The sequence below is a fragment of the Lasiodiplodia theobromae genome (genome assembly GCF_012971845.1).
Source record: "Lasiodiplodia theobromae strain AM2As chromosome Unknown scaffold_31, whole genome shotgun sequence".
In the NCBI taxonomy this organism is placed as follows: Eukaryota; Fungi; Ascomycota; class Dothideomycetes; order Botryosphaeriales; family Botryosphaeriaceae; genus Lasiodiplodia; species Lasiodiplodia theobromae.
This window is the reverse complement of record NW_023336510.1, coordinates 388,969-405,182: the sequence shown is the minus strand read 5'-3', so window position 1 is coordinate 405,182 and position 16,214 is coordinate 388,969. Positions and strand designations below refer to the sequence as shown.

The window sequence follows — 16,214 nt, the reverse complement described above, 5'->3', positions numbered from 1 at the left end:
AGATGCGCAAGCCCCACAAAGCCATTTTTCCAGGGGTTCGCCTGGGCTCAACGATTCTAATTTCCCTCCTCTGGCCCATGGACGACTACACCAAGAACAGACAACCTTGTTCATGGCTACGAGCCATCGACACCCTTGAGAGATTGACCATGTCAGATTCAGTCCTGGCATAATTGGCTGTGGTGATGGATTGAGAGCCAATGTAAATCCGGTAACGACGTTGTTATACCGGGCTCGAATGACAGGCGCGTTTAACGTGGAAGTCGAAAAGGAGTTTGGCACAACAACCGTCCTAAGGAAGACCTTAAATACGGACTCATACGCCACGTTGTAGAAGATGTTAATCCGATTGGCCGACGCGTTCCATAGAGATCGAAAGTGGCGAATGGGCCCCCGACGACAAATCTTGCGGTGGAATTTCGTCTTTTCTTGTCTTCCTTTGGTAATGTCATCTTGGTAGTTCTTCCACCGCTGCAACACACCAAACCGACCATTGGCGGATCCCACATAGGCTTCCAATTCCCCAGCCTCGTCCACGATGCAAATGTAATTGCCGGGAAAGCGCAAGCCTTCGTCGGGGACCTGTGGTAGGTTGATGATGTCTTGGGCGGTAAGGTACGGCGTACCCAACGTGAAGGTGGTCCTGTCAGGCAGCACGGAAACCAATCTCTCTGTCATAAAGTCGATGTCGACACGCCTGAAGAATTGCCAGAACAGCCTCATGACACCGAAGTTGATTTCGTCGCAACTGACGGTCTCGTACTTGCGTTTGTAACATATGTGGGTAGTTGAAGCTATCGTCCGGAAGTGTATGTAGAATTAAAAATTCGACATTCTCGTCCGGACGATAGCTTCAACTACCCATGATATGAACAGAAAATAAATTCACTCTAGCCATCGGCTGTAAGAGGGGACTGTAAATCCCCAGCTACACTTCGGTAGGCTCGATTTCCACGTTGCTTCCGCTTCGTTGAGGATAATCTAACGCAAGTTCTCAAAGGGGAACATATAAAGCAAGATTTTTCATGAACAATCATCCGTCTCTCGCAGTATTGGGTATGTAAACATCGTGTAGCAGCATTGAAGGATTCTACCGCCCAACATTCTTTCGGTATTGGATTGCATCGATGTTGTTACTGAATTCAAGACGTGTATTTCTGAACAGATCTACTACAGACTCTACTCCCCCTTCTTCTCCTCGCCCTTTTCCACCACCCCATCCATTTCTACCGTCTCGTTCTTTTCCTCCACCACCGCCTTCTCCTCGTCGCTCTCCTCCTCCTCCACCTCATCTGGCCATATTGCAGCATCCTTGAGATGCTCGCCCAAGTCGCTTCTCATCTCATCATCCCGCAGCATTCTGCGCACATCGTCGGTGATTTCCTGCTCAAACACGATGTCAATCTCCGCTGTCTCATCTGGGCCCTCGGCGATTGGCTCTTCATTGAAGAACACATCATAAAGTTTTTGCAACCTGAGAGCAATAATGTTCTGCAAGTCCACACAAGCTCTGTCTGCCTCAGTAAAGTTGAACTCGTCGTCGTACTTGGTGCGGAGCTGTTTCGACTCGTCGAGAATATCAGTGGTTTCGAACCATACGCGAATGATCTGTACGACGAGCGGTATGTTGGCCAAATACCATGCCGCCTCGAGGAGGTGTCGAAGGAGCGAGCAAACACGGCGCGCATGGAAGATCTCTTCTGGCCATTCCTCATCAAAAGCCCGGGATCCAAATGTGCCGGATTGCAGGCTCTCTTGCCGGCACTTAACTTCTTCCAGGTAGTCTTTGACCCTTACAGCAGCATTGATTGGCTGCGATCGGACTTCTTCACGCCTCAGCGGATTGTCATCTAGAATTCGACAGCCCTCTAAATATCGGTGACTTGGATTGTAGGAAAGGGCAGCCTCCTCGTCATTTCGGCCAACAAGTCCTTCAATCTCTTTGATATACCGTGCCTCAGCCTCGTCGTTCCCCTCGACTTTCTGGCAGAGTTGTATGATGGCGTCCCAGCTGCGGCGTACCTCCTCGTTAACAGGCTTCTCATACCGTTTGGCGCACCAGAGCGGGTAGAAGCAGCGAGAGGAGGCACGTGCAATTGGAAGCACGTAGCAGAACTGGGTGCCCATTACACTCTCCTCGTGTTTCCCTGCGAGGATGGCGTGTGGCCCAAATGCGTAGTTGCTGTGCCTGAGCTTCCTGGAGATCCAGTCTTCGGTGCTCCACCAGTCCCATCTCTTAAGCGCGGTCGTGCATAAGGATCCCACAGCTGCAAGCTTCGCGTTGGAGTTGAAGAAGGCCTGTAGGTCGGCGCTCATGCTCTCGGCTACTTTGGCGGTCTCCTCGCAGAATTTGCTGAAGTCATCAGATCTATTCACTTCAAGGTCGTCCAGAAGAAGGGTGAGCTCTTCGGCCTTATTTTCAAGGCGTTTGATCTTATCTTTATCCCTATCAGCCTCTTCTGACATCTGCGTAATCTGCTCATCCCTGATTTCAATCTTCTCAGTCAGAATTTTGATCGATTCTTTACTGTTGTCTTGAGTCGTCGCACGGTCACCCTGATTTCGAGCAAGTTGCGCCATGAAGTCATTCTTGAGCTTCTCTTGTGCTGCTCTAGCCTCTTGTAAGCGCTTTTCTGCAACTTGCTTTTGATCCTCTGTGTCCGAAAGCTGAGAGCGCAACTGTTGTACCACGCTTCCGAGTACGGTGGGGTCTTTGGATTCAGAAGTATTCTGCAAAGACATATTTGGGCTCTCGGATTTGAGTTTGAGCTCTTCTTCAAGGCTGTTGACCTTTTTCGATAACCGCTCCACTAGGTGAGTCTGGGACATGGACTTCTCTTCTAGTCGTCTGCTTTTTTCTGCAGCATTCCTTCCCGTAGTCGCGTGAGTATCCGGTTTTTCGAGCTCTGCAACCTCATTATTGTTCTGCATTTCGTAATCTTCAAGGAGTTCCTCGAGCCGCTCGATATTGCGCCTTAGCTTCTCGATCTCTTCTTCCAGCGTTCTCCTCTTGGCCTCGGCCGCCTCCATCCTGGCCCGCAAAGAATTGTTCTCATCTCTGAGGCGCAGCTGATCTTCAAAGCCCCCGGTGTCGTCCTCCGGTGTAGGATGTAGAATCTGATTACTGTCCTCGTCGGAGACTTGTACAGCGGGTGTTGCGCGTCGCCAGAGGCCACTTATTGGCAGTTTTGTATATCCTGCCACCCAAAACACGATAAAAACCGCCGCAAAACCGCCAACTCCGAACGATAGCAACAGCTTCAGCACCAAGTGCCAGTGCATGTACTCGGGCACCGCCTCCGTGGCTGTCTCCTTGTCCAACAATTGTGACTCTGAGCTGCCCATTTCTGTAAAGGGGTGTCCTAGAGCCGCAAGAAATGGCGATATGTTGACCGGGCCATGGGGAAAGTAGTCCGGATACGTGGTGACGATGTCGTAGACGCCGATGACGCCGAATATGAGGACGCAGATGGAGGTGAGGGAGAAGTAGAAGAGATACGTGTGGGGTGGGCTAGGGATGAGGTATTCATATATTCGGCGGTAGAAGCGCTGCAGGCCGTCCTTAACGAGCAAGAGATATCGATGTATTCGGTTTATTTGATCCGTATCGCGTTGGATGGCGAGGAGGTATTGGTGTATTAGAAAATAGAAGCCGAGTGATAGCAGACCGAAGAGAATTAAATAAATTTGGGAGTTTTTCACCTGCGTAGCAGTGCCGGCATTGTTGATTATGGCCGAGAAATGCATTGTGGAGTCTGACGGTTTCTCCACAAGATAGCTGTTGAGTAGTGCTTGAACGAGAGAACAGATGCATGTACTTCTCACAGCTATGACGCAGTGGAGTTTGAAAGGCTCTCGATGTTCATTACAGTTGCTTTATGGGATGTTAAGCGCTGGGTAGAACAAAGAGCTTGATGCGGTCTCAGATGCGGAAATATTATCAATGAGGAACAAAGCAGGTCGGATCCGGCAACTTACATGTATTACGTCTGTGACAATGGGGCGATGTCTCAAGGTGTAAGACCTGATAGGTGAGATGTTCAGGGGAAGCATTTGCCTCTCCGGAATGTGCAGCGAGTCTTGGCATGTTACACTGCCAGATGCAAAGTTGTTGTCTCGCCTGCACGTTTATCCATGAAATATACAACTGACGTGTATTAATTTTTAATTAATCGACATGAAGTACTGAAGGTCCGATGAGCATTCGTACAACGGTGAGGTGGCGCATATAGTAAGTTATGGCTGACAGTAACCGGCACGTGGGCGCAAACGCGCAAACGCAACATAGTATTTGGACAAAAGCCCTGACCAGACAAAACTTGCTCGACTCTCCGAGGATCTTCTCCACAGCCCCTGTTGGGGCTTATCGCCAATGGGTTTAACTCCTACGCCCACCCGGAGATATCTAGCTACGGAGTTAAGCAGCCACGCTACCGTGCTGCACGGCATCATAAGACAACCAATTGGTGTTTCCTCGGTTCCTGGATTGGAACTCTTGATTGGCCCATCAAATGGTCTCAAAGGAAAAACGAAAGCTGCAAAAAACCCTATTGGATGTTGCTTAACTCCGTCAGTCCCATAACCCCGGCCGTTCAGTGACCAGAAAACGACATCACTTACTTCCGCCGTCCGATTTCGTCCTCATGTAACTACGGTAATATAGTTCGAATAGTATATAAGATGAGAACTAAGTAGTAGCAACAGCAGCAACCAAATTTTTGAAGAATTTGTCTCAATCCACTAAGAGGTCAATTCTCTACTACAGTTCACTAGCCAAAATGCCTTCCGAGCCATTGACCTGGTTCATTACCGGAGCGACCTCTGGCTTCGGCTTCGCACTGTCCTTGCGTGCCCTACGCGCCGGTCACACGGTTTACTCAACTGTGCGGCGTCGCACGGGTGGTCGGTACGCCGACGCTGTCAAAACTATCGAAGAAGCCGGTGGGAAGTGCGTTGAACTGGATGTCAGTGATTTGGACGCTGTCCCCAAAGTTATCGGCAGTGTTCTGGATGAATGCCAAGGCAAGATCGATGTCCTCGTGAACAATGCGGGCTACTCGCTACTAGGTCCCGTGGAGGACATGAGGTAAGTACGAGGTATCGCCTTCATGGCGAAGAGATGAAATAAGAGGAATAAGGGAACCAAACCGAACGCTGACTGGAACAGTCTTGAGGAAACAAAACATCAGATGGATACGAACTTTTTTGGGCCCCTCCTCCTCATCCAAGCCGTGATACCTCATATGCGGACCCGCCGCACCGGCACCATAGTCAACGTATCCAGTGTTACCGGATTCCATGCGCACCCCTCCTGCGGTCTCTACTCGGCGTCCAAGTTCGCGCTTGAAGGTATGGGTTGATCCTACCCTACTTAATTCCTGGCACTCTCTGACTTCGGACTGCCCAGGCCTTAGCGAATCCCTCTCCCTTGAGCTCGCCCCGTTTGGCATCAACGTCCTGCTCGTTGAACCCGGCGCTTTCCGCACCAACTTCCTCAATTCCGGCGTGCACACCGAGAAAGCGCTTAGCTCGGCCTACGCTGAGGCAAACCACCCCCTTGCGAAGACGTACGAGCGGTTCAGACAATACAAGGAGCATGGGCCGCCCGGCGATCCCGAGAAGGCGGCGCGGGTGATGTACGAAACCATTGTCGGCAATTCCCATGGCGAGGAAAATGGTGAGGCGGGCGAGCTGAAAGGAAAAGTCCTGAGGCTATTGCTGGGAAGTGATGCGGTTAGTCGGATGGAATCGAAGATAGGAAGTCTACAAAGCGATTTGAAGACCATGAGAGGTGTGGCGGTCACAACGGATGCAGACGATGCAAGGAAGTTCGTCTTGTGATTATCCGGCTCTGTCTCCTGAATCTTAATGTTGGTTTTGTTGACCCTATTTCTGAATGGGTTTAAAGTTTGGGCGGGTTTAAGTCGTAGTAATGGCCAATAAATGCTATTCTCCGCGCTAAACCTCGGTTGCAATACCTCTCTGTAGCGCCCGATAAATTGTCGCGACAGGAGTTTGCGTCATGGCTGGTCACTGTGCCCGCCAGCACGCGCAAAGACACGATGACAGGGCTGTCTGCGATTCGGTCGGATTCGGCGAATCCGAACGCGTTCCTGCAGCAGCGGGAGAGTCAGGATTAGGGTGCATATTTGCCGGGATCGACGAAGCAAGACGCGTACTTGACGATGTGTAGCGGTACCATTGGCCGCGCACGGGCGAACCAGAGGGGAGTGGAAGAAGCGGAGAATCTGCCAGCGCGTTGAAGCAGACGTTCTGACAGCCTTTCGGCGCGTCCATCACATGTGGGGAAGCGGCGAGAGGGAGGTGGATAAACAACGGGGCCAGCGAATAACAGACAGCCGAGCGCTGATCTCAGAAGTCCCTGAAAGCAAGGGACCCACAGGGCGGCATCTGCCATTGGCGAATTGCAGAAAGTGCAGCTCTGGTGAAGTCGAAGGTCGCGTAAATGGCCACAGCCTCGGCTGACAGATCACCCGCCTCCAGCCGATATTGCGGGCACCGAGACAAAAGAAAGCAGGGCGAGAACACGGCCGTTGCAGCAGGGAGCGACGCCACGAAGGGATCTGGATCTCTGGCGAGCGTGTGTGACCAGCTTGGGCAGGGGCTAGACGGCGGCGAGCGGTGGATCGCACAGCTGCTGCTCGCAACGCGCGATGTGCGATCCCCCGCGGGGTTGATCTGCCGTTTCCGGTTGAGTGCGATATCAGGCGGCGGCATAGCACAGCAGCTGTGGGCGCGCGAATGGGGCGGCGGCAGCCCACGTGCGGTGCAGGAATCATCGAGCGCCACAGCGGCCGATGAGGTGACCACATGGACCCCCCGCCGTCTTGCGAGGGCGTCTCGCCGCCGTTCTCCACTCCACCGCAGCTCTCGCCTTGCGTCCGCTGTGCCCGGCTTCTGTCCGGCGCCCCTGCGTGTACTCTTCGGCCCGTTGGTGGTGCGCCGCCTTCACACCACCGGGACCTGACCCGCCGCGCCCAAGCCGACTCCACTCCCGCAACGGAGATTTGCCAATAACACACCGCGTGCCCAGCTCATTTTTTTTTTCGCTGCCCTTCACGATACAAGAGACGAGGCCGCGATGCCCATGTTCCCGCGCAGGAGCCACCGCTCGACCACACTTCCCCATCCACCGATGGCCCATGAGTACAGCAGGAGCTGTACCTTGGTCCGAGTATAGGTAGCCACCACCGCCTCAAAACGAAGGACACGATCCCCTCCGGACCCTCTCTCTCCCAACCTTTCGCCATGGAACACCACAACGAGCATGCCGGCCTCCATCTGGAGCTGCCGCCCCCACCCAACCCGTCGGCCGACACGGGCGTGATACCCCCCATCTCCACGCCCGACGAAGACGCGCCCACGCCGCCTGCCGACGCCGAGTGGGATCCGGCGACGCTCCGCCCGGAGGCGGCCATGAAGATGCTCTGCCGCGCCGTCGTTGCGCTTGCAAACGTCACGGGCGACATCCCCCCAACACCCCCCATCAGCCGCCCCGGCACCCCGCGAGCCGCGCCCTTGCCCACGTCGTCCGGAGTGCGGTCGCGGAGCAGCTCACGGCCGGCGACGCCTGTGCCGTCGGACGACCTGAAGGGCCCCAGGTTCAGGGGCATCGACATGGGCAGTCCCGAGGCACACCACCACGAGCCGTCGGCCCGCGACGTCGGCGTCGACGCCGAGCCCGTCCACGTCCAGCAGGTCGCCATCGCCCGCAAGTTCTACTCCAAGAAGCCGCCGCCCATCTCGCTGCTGGACTACCTCATGCGCCTGCAGCGCTACTGTCCCATGTCGACAGGAGTATACCTCGCCGCGGCCTCGTACATTCACAAGTTGGCGGTGGAGGACAAGATGGTGCCCGTGACCGGTCGGACGGTCCACCGGCTGCTTCTGGGCACCCTGCGCGTGGCCATGAAGGCGCTGGAGGACCTGCGCTATCCGCAGGCTCGCTTCGCCGGCGTGGGCGGCGTGCGCGAGAGCGAGCTGCAGAAGCTGGAGATCAGTGTTTGTTATCTGATGGAGTTTGAATTGCAGGTCACACCGGAGAGCTTAAAGCGCAACACGATGCGGCTGCAGCAGGCGGGCATGCAGGCAACCCTCTGCCACACGAAAGTCCCGACGCTGATGATGCCGAAATTGCCTGGAGCAGCGCGAACAGAAGTGACGGCATGACACATTCGCCATCTTGTCGGCCATGTTGGGGCAAATATGTACTTACTGCGACGGCTGTCCTCGGGGGAGTTCTTTGGAGCATTGGGATACACAGGCATTGTTTTTCGCACTGGGCGGCTGTTTGACGAATTTGCCATCATGAGCACACGTGCTCTCTAGCTTTATTCCCTCAAAGTAGCACAACGGGTCTTTTTTTTCTCCTGATCTACTGGGGCAAAGGCAGAGTCAGTGATGTGCATGAGGCGACCGAGGCTCCACAGCTGATCTTCAGCCGCGCTCGTCACCTAGCGCCACCGTTCGCGGCCGGCTTGCGTGCCCTGGTGCGCGTTTCTCGAAACACCATCGCCGCGCCCAACCGTTCTCACAGCGCGCCAGCCGCCCCCGCACCTCCGCTCGTGCTGAGCTTCCTCCGACCGCAGTCTCTCGCTCCACACCCACCATTCGCTTGCACGAATCATACCACAATCATGAGGCTTGCTCGTTCCGCTCTCTGGGCCGCCTCCCTCATCTCCTTCGCAAATGCCGACGTGCTGTTTACGAGCGTCACCGGCGGCGATTCGTTAACCGTCGGAGCTGGGCCCTCGTCTGTCACGGTCGAATGGACCGACTCAGGCAGCGAACCCAAGATCACCCAGCTGCATAGTTATGTACTGGATCTATGCGCCGGTACGAACGACAACTTTGTAGGTTCCCGGCTGACTCGCTGGAAGCATGTCGCACAGTCTAATACGGGCCGCCCACAGGTATCGGTGAAGACGATCACATCCAAGGGTCTGTTTTGGTTTGGGAATATAGCCAAAGGCATTATATTGCCGACGGATGGCGGAGATGCTGAGAATGCATAGTACGTGTCCGTCGCTTTCATCAATTGCTATGCTGACAAGGCCATCACAGCTTCTTCCGCATCGTATCTTCGACGAAAGACGGCCAGACTTACACGAGTTACTCCCCGCGCTTCACGCTGTACGGCATGACAGGCAGCTTCCCGGAGCCCGTCCAGGAAGCTCTTGCCGCGAACCCCATCATCGACACGGACCCACCCGTTATCGCCATCTCCGACGATGAGTCTGACACTGAGCTGAAGAAGAGACAAGGCGCGGCGCCCATTGGTGCGGGTGTGGCGGCCACGGTGACAGCGGCTGGAGGCAGCTACACTATACCATACACAATGCAGACGGGGTTGACCAAATACGCACCCATGCAGCGTGTTCCCAGCTCGAAGATCACCAAGAGCGACCCATCCCGGCAGTTTCCTACCAGCGCTTATACCGCGTACACAACCTATGCGAAGACACCAACGCAGGTGATGACGGTGACACAGAGTGGAACCTTCACAATCAGCAGCAAGGAGGCTACTGTAAGTTCCCTTGCGTTGTTCTGCAGAGACACGTATGACTGATGCACCATGACAGCAATCGGCGGCTGCTATGCCTACGGATGACATGGCTAAATTCTTGGCCAGGTGGAAGGACTGATGTTTGACGAAGTGCTGAAAACTGTACGATCACGAATGGTTTGGAGTTCCGGGTTTGAATGTTCACAATCAGCTGCTGCGAAACAGCGAGCAGCGCCCTCTTCATACATAGTGGGCACGGCTATACAACCATAATTTCCGAGTAGCATAGAGCGCACAAAATACTTCTAATTGGTTGAGGCACCGGATCGTATCGATTGCCAGAGATCACGTGGGACGTCAATGCTCTTCTTAACCCACATCTTTCATCTCGGCGACGCCGCTAGGCAACCTGAGCAGATTCATCCAACCGAGCAATGCCGGAATTGTGAGAGTTGAATAGCCGTTTGCTTTCGCTTCAATGCCCCTTTCGCCAAGTCGCTTCATAGCCTTAAGCGGAAGGCCCCACTACCGGTTATCAGCGGCCTCATCCCACCTCAAGCTTCCCCGCCATTGTCAGCAGCTGCACGAGCTTCGCGCCAACCAACGCCTCGCTCCTCATCGCAGCTTCTCTAGCACCACCCAAAATCCCGACCAACAGCGCGGCGCCGATCTCGTCCGCCGCCGACAGCTGCTCAATCGGGTCAGAGAGTACCAGCTCACCAGAGGGAAGAACACGAAGACAATCGACGAAATGTCCATCAACAAGCCCAACGTGAGAGAGGTGCTGAAGGGCAAGTACCCTGCCAAGACGCACGCCAGGAAGGTCAAGGAATGGATTGTCGCGAATGGAGGCGATGCCGAGGGTGTAGTTTATCTGGAAGGACAGAAGACAAAGATGAACGAGGTGCGTATTTCCTCGAGCGATGTTTCCTTGTCGAGATTTTCTGCTTGCTGATGCTGCTGTTCAAAGGACAACGACCAGGAACAGCCATTCCGCCAGCGGCGGTATTTCTTCTACCTGACGGGATGCAACCTTCCGGATTGCTATGTCGCATTCGACATGAAGACGGAAAAGAGCACGCTGTTCATCCCGCCGATTGATCCCGACGAGGTCATCTGGTCGGGTCTGCCGCTCAGCCCGGAGGAAGCGCTTCAGAAGTACGAAATTGACGACTGCAAGCCTTCGACCGAGATCAATGCGTACCTCTCCAGTGCTTCCACGCCCAAGTCCACTATTTACGCAATCAGCGGTCAGATCTCAGACGAGACGACTTTCCTCGCGTTTAACAACAAGAATTTCGACCTTCTCAAGACTGCCGTCGAAGAATGCCGCGTTATCAAGACGCCGTATGAAATCGCGCTCATCACCCACGCCAACAACGTCTCGACCGCTGCTCACACGGCTGTCATGGCGGCTGCGAAGTCGGCGACGAATGAGCGCGAACTGGAAGCCATTTTCTTGAAGAGCTGTATCGAGCGGGGCTGCCGTAACCAGGCGTACGGCTCCATCATGGCCAGCGGTACGGCCGCAGCTACGCTTCATTACGTAGCCAACGACCAGCCACTCGCTGGCAAGTTGAACCTTCTGGTGGATGCTGGTGCGGAGAAGGATTGCTATGCTTCCGACATTACCCGCACGTTCCCCATCAGCGGCAAATTCTCCCCAGAAAGTCGCGCTATCTATGAGATCGTCTTGCGCATGCAGAAGGAGGCCATCGAGAGCCTGAAGGCCGGTGTGAGCTGGGATGAGGTGCACTCGCAGGCTCACCGCACGGCCATTTCCGGATTGCTGGACCTGGGCATCCTGAAGGGCGACGCCAAAGCTATTTTCGATGCTCGGACATCTGTAGCATTCTTCCCGCACGGCCTGGGACACTACCTTGGCATGGTATGGTCCGACCCCTGTTTCATTTGTGCGTGCGCGCTGATCTGTTTCTCAGGATACACATGACTGCGGTGGTCACCCCAACTACGCGGATAAGGACCCAATGTTCCGCTACCTCCGCAAGCGTGGCACGCTACCAGCTGGATCTGTGATCACCGTTGAGCCCGGCATCTATTTCTGCAGGTTCATCATCGAGCCCTACCTCAAGGACGAGAAGCACAAGGGCTTCATTGATGAGAAGGTGCTGGAGAAGTATTGGGAGGTTGGGGGCGTCAGGATCGAGGACAACATCTTGATCACGGAGAGTGGCTATGAGAATTTGACCGAGACGCCAAAGGAGACGGCGGATGTTGAGACGGTTGTGGCGGCTTGAGGTAAGATTGTCCATTCCTGGGAGATTCGAATGCCAAGACGGACGTATTCTGATCCTCGGCAGCAACTTTTCAGCGACAATGACGATGATGCATACGGTCTGAATCTACTGTATCCTGGTCTGCCCGATCACTTGACGTGTGTTTCTAACGTCCAAGGTGCATATACACGTACCCACAATTTCCTGAGGAGAGGTGTCAACCAACCACTAGCGCCTCGGACACACTAACGCAGCACCGGGTCCCAAAGATTGCATTCCGACGGCTCTGCTCGCTTGCCTCACCGCTTTTGCCCGCATCGTGACTCGAGTGCCGGTTACCGCGGGCCCTTTTTCACATGTCGAGTGATTTTCTGTGGAACCCCGTGCGAGCCTGCGTAAACACTTCTAATTTCTTATCATCCTTTGCTCAGCCTGCCATTTCTCCAACGTTCCTCCCTGTCTAAGGGGCTTCTATGGAAGCTTGACGATTTCACGCCTTACACGATTAACGATCCCGCAACGTCTGCTCTGCATCTTTTGTCCCTACTTGATACCCCAGCACGAAGAAAAAGAAGAGAAAATAAAAAAAAAATGTCTTCAAGAACAAAACGCCTCATCCTCTGCTGCGACGGCAGCCTCTCCTTGCAGCCCGCTTCGCATTCTTCTCCCTCGTTTCCCGCCTCGACGCACTCAGCATCCAACGTCGCCCGCTTCTCCCGCATGCTGGCCCGCTACGGCCCCGACGACATCCCGCAAATAGTCTTCTACCTTTCCGGCGTAGCGTCGACGCTCGAGCAGGACGTCTCTACCGCTTACCTCTTCCTCGCCGCGAATTACGCCGCCGGCGATGAGGTGGCCGTGTTCGGCGCCGGCAGGGGCGCATCGGCGGCAAGGGTGGTGGTCGGGTTGCTCGCGGAAGCGGGGCTACTGAAGCCGGGGGAAGTGGGGAGGTGGGCCCGCTTGTGGGAGCTGTACATGGAGAAGGTCGGATGGCGAAGAGATGATGGGGCTGCGGAGGAAGGAGGAGGTGGTAGCGGAAGACCAGGGGAGGAGGGGTTTTGGAAAGCGTTGCTGGCGCACAGGAGCTGGAGGGAGCTGGATGAGATGGAGGGGTTGAGGAGGGCCATGTGGGCGGACGTGAGGGTGAGGGTGGTGGGGGTGTGGGATACGGTGGGTGTTTGGCTTCACTCTTTCCTCAACCGCTGGCGAGGACAGAACAGAACAGAATTTTTGCTGACCGCAACAGGTTGGAAACTTGGGGTTTCCGGATACGTTCCTGATCGGGAAGGATGCGAAGTGTCAGCTGCAGGATACGGCGTTGCATCCGCGTGAGCACTCCCCGCTTACGGCCCGATTGGTATCTGTTTTGACGTTGCTTGCCTGCTAGATATCGATCACGCCTTCCAAGCCTTGGCCCTCGACGAGAATCGCGCCGCTTTCGACCCCTCATTGTGGCGTCTCGATCCTCAAAACTCGTCCGACGCCTCCCGGCCACCGAATTTAAAGCAATGCTGGTTTCCTGGCTTCCACGAGACGGTTGGCGGCGGTGCGACAGACACGGCGGACGCGAAAGATAGGACGGACATCGCGGACATCACGCTGGCGTGGATGTGCGATCAAGTCGACGGCCTGCTCGACTTTGACGATGGCGCTGTAGCTGAATTCCTAGGTGCAGAGCAGTCGACCGCTCATCAGAAACAGCTTGACCGCCAGAGTGCTCGCAGGCGCAGTCATCCCGAGGACCGGTCCGAGGGTCCCATGACCACGGCTAAAAGTGGCTTAATGTACACGTTGCTAACCTCCGCGCTCAACATGCTGCTAGCTGCAATCAGCATCATGCAGCAGGAGCCGGACGACAGCGAAGGACCATGTGCCGAGGGGTACGCCATTCGCACGCCCGGCCAATACCACAAGAATCTGGAGTTCGCCAAACGTGTCGAACCGGACGACTTCGCAACGAATGAGTCGATTCACCCGTCCGTCAAGCATCGAAAAGACCTGTTCGCTCTTGCAAGCACGCCGTATGACCCCGCACCGCTGCGGGAGTGGGCGGTCGGAGATGATTGTAATGAGACGATGAAGAGGAAGTACAGCACCGCCGACGAAGGGAAGGAATCCGACTCCACTGCTATGACTGGCTGGTTCCCTTGGATGAGCGCTCTCTCGACCCACGACGAGGATGAGGAGGATGATGATGATGGAGAAATTATCGCCTCCGTCGGAGAAGAAGATGCGGAAGGACGCGGTGCCAACGCCATCAACGCTGCAACGGGGAGAATCCAGGCTGCTGCCGTCCCTCGGAAGAAGCCGCAGCCGCGGTGGGTGTACCGCGAGATCGAGGGAGAGGGTGATGGTGCGGAGTGGATCAGGCCGAGCGTGCCGCGCTCGGAGCTGTTTGGGTCTCCGCTGCTTTCCTCCTCTTCTTCATCTACGTCCTCTACTCCTTACGACTCGCCTTCCGAGAAGGCATTGCCCTCCCGACTCCGGACCCTCATCCCAGCCTACCTTCGCCGGACTCGTGCATCTCTGTCGTCGCCGTTGTGTTTCTTGTTCTTCACCATCTTCTGGCCCTGGTTCTTCCTCTACCATATCTTCTCCTTCTTCTTCCCCTTCTTCCTCGTCCACTCGAAGACCAATAGCACTACTCTTCAGCGCCATAATCATGGGGAAAGGAAGAAGAAGGCGACGACGATGAGAACGATGTCGTTTAACAAAGCACCGCTGCAATGGCCCCACGAGCGCCAGATCGCCCTCCCCGAATGGGTCATCCGCGAGATCCCCGGCCGCCGCAACTTCGAGGCCCAGCTACTACCGTGGTTAGTCCGCGAGCAGCTCAACCGCCGCAACGCGAAGCGGCTGGACTGGCGGAGCGGCGAGGACGTCTGCTGGGCCCGCTCGGCGTTTGGTGCTCTGCCGCCGCCCGAGGACGATACGACGGCGACCGAGGACGGCAGCGGCGAAGGCGACGCGGAGGTGCCGCCGCCAACGTCGACGACGACTACTACGACGACGAGGAAGACCGAGAGCGTGCGCAGCGGCGCCAGCAGCGCTGCCGATGTGGCGCCCGGTGCCACGGCGCCCGTCAAGCGCAGGGCTGGTGGTCCGCTGCACGTGCGGAAGGGCTCCACGGCTGAGGTTGTGCTCGCCACCGCCAGCCCTGCCGTGGAGCGCCGCCAGAGCCAGACGGCTGCCGGCGGTGGTTGGCGGACCGGTACCGGACTGAAGGTCTTGGCCCAGCAGCCTGAGAGGAGGTCGTCGATCAAGAGTCAGAGGGAGACCCCGACTACCGGGTTCTCGCCTGGGCATAAGAAGACGCAGTCGCAGTCTAGCGTGAGCTGGCGGTAGATGGTGGTGGATGGAAGGAAGGAAGGAAGGAAGGAAGGGGGGTTGGTTCGCTATAGAGAATATCCCCATAATCATCTCGGTTAGACTTCAAGAGGAGTCAAGGTTATTTATTTGAGATACATTTGGAAGTACTGAGTATGCCTGTTGGTACGATTGCTACGGTAGAGGTAGTACGAATAATCTACTGGTTCAGGGAAAGTCATATTCGTTTACCTTCGTCTAATGATTCACTTGCGACCAGTGCAGCTCAGAACACCATAGTGAGAATCACGACTGCTTGCTAAGATGGATACGCGCTGGTTGAACATACCCCGGTATTCATTGTAGAAATGCGTGATCCTGGCAACACTATCCGAAGTCAAACTCTATTTATGAAGCGGCTGTCAGCCGCGGGATATACATCCACAACCTATTTACATATTAGCCAATGTTGGATTTACATAAGCGGCTTGCTTTTCAATTATTCTTTCCTAGAAAACGTCCATTCGTGATACTCATAGACCATTCACGAACTATCTACTTTGTATTCCCGAGGGATGGCGGCTAGTGACAAGCACCGCAGCCTTGTTCCTTACATGTGACACGAGTATGCTTATCTATACTATTTATCACATGTAACGGCGATATCGATGCTATTTCAACAGTACCTCGATATTTACCGGAATAAATGCGACTAACCATGGAGTCTTCTTGTTACCAGCCGCACCAAAGAAAAGCTGAGCGTTGCATGATGACGTTTTTCTCGGAGCATAGGACTTGTTCTGTATTGATCTTCCATCGTCGCTCGGTTGTTGCATATAAGCATCAAATGGCGAAGTGCTGTACAATGATGGCATTGGGCTGCTAATATTATGGACATTGTGCACAGATATAAAGGGCCCAAAGATGGCAAAACTGCATGATCAGATGCGCTTTATATTCGCATTTTGCCCGGTCGACAGTGAGGACAGGATTAAGCGACAGGTGGGGCGAAGATGAGTATGTGTATAGCCTCACGGAACTTTTAGGAAAATCATAAGCTAACCCCACTTCCTTCATTAATGTACGGTGAATAGTTTCGAGCTCTCACCGCAGGTACGATGTCTTGATCGATGGACGATTCAAAA

The 16,214-nt window shown here is 54.9% G+C and overlaps 5 protein-coding genes across 5 annotated transcripts; 4 read left to right on the top strand and 1 right to left on the bottom strand.

Annotated features, from left to right (window-relative positions):
* Positions 1 to 1,179: 1,179 nt before the first annotated feature.
* Positions 1,180 to 3,747, bottom strand: LTHEOB_9394 (putative intracellular protein transport protein (UsoA); the record flags this gene model as incomplete). The annotated part of the gene is made up of 1 exon (XM_035518977.1): positions 1,180 to 3,747. The coding sequence occupies one exon, from the start codon at positions 3,745 to 3,747 to the stop codon at positions 1,180 to 1,182; it is 2,568 nt and encodes an 855-aa protein (XP_035368999.1).
* A 1,031-nt stretch (positions 3,748 to 4,778) lies between these two features.
* On the top strand, positions 4,779 to 5,841 carry LTHEOB_9393 (Mob1 family protein; the record flags this gene model as incomplete). Its single annotated transcript, XM_035518976.1, has 3 exons — positions 4,779 to 5,086; positions 5,168 to 5,349; positions 5,408 to 5,841. The coding sequence occupies 3 exons, from the start codon at positions 4,779 to 4,781 to the stop codon at positions 5,839 to 5,841; spliced, it is 924 nt and encodes a 307-aa protein (XP_035368998.1).
* Positions 5,842 to 7,269: 1,428 nt separating this feature from the next.
* LTHEOB_9392 (Cyclin PHO80-like protein) lies at positions 7,270 to 8,190 on the top strand (the record flags this gene model as incomplete). Its single annotated transcript, XM_035518975.1, has 1 exon — positions 7,270 to 8,190. The coding sequence occupies one exon, from the start codon at positions 7,270 to 7,272 to the stop codon at positions 8,188 to 8,190; it is 921 nt and encodes a 306-aa protein (XP_035368997.1).
* Positions 8,191 to 8,657: 467 nt separating this feature from the next.
* LTHEOB_9391 (Xaa-pro dipeptidase) lies at positions 8,658 to 11,784 on the top strand (the record flags this gene model as incomplete). The annotated part of the gene is made up of 6 exons (XM_035518974.1): positions 8,658 to 8,873; positions 8,934 to 9,034; positions 9,085 to 9,547; positions 10,104 to 10,430; positions 10,497 to 11,414; positions 11,467 to 11,784. 6 exons carry the CDS (start codon positions 8,658 to 8,660, stop codon positions 11,782 to 11,784), a joined length of 2,343 nt encoding a protein of 780 aa, XP_035368996.1.
* A 699-nt stretch (positions 11,785 to 12,483) lies between these two features.
* LTHEOB_9390 (uncharacterized protein) lies at positions 12,484 to 15,108 on the top strand (the record flags this gene model as incomplete). Its single annotated transcript, XM_035518973.1, has 3 exons — positions 12,484 to 12,933; positions 13,010 to 13,091; positions 13,151 to 15,108. 3 exons carry the CDS (start codon positions 12,484 to 12,486, stop codon positions 15,106 to 15,108), a joined length of 2,490 nt encoding a protein of 829 aa, XP_035368995.1.
* Positions 15,109 to 16,214: the final 1,106 nt, after the last annotated feature.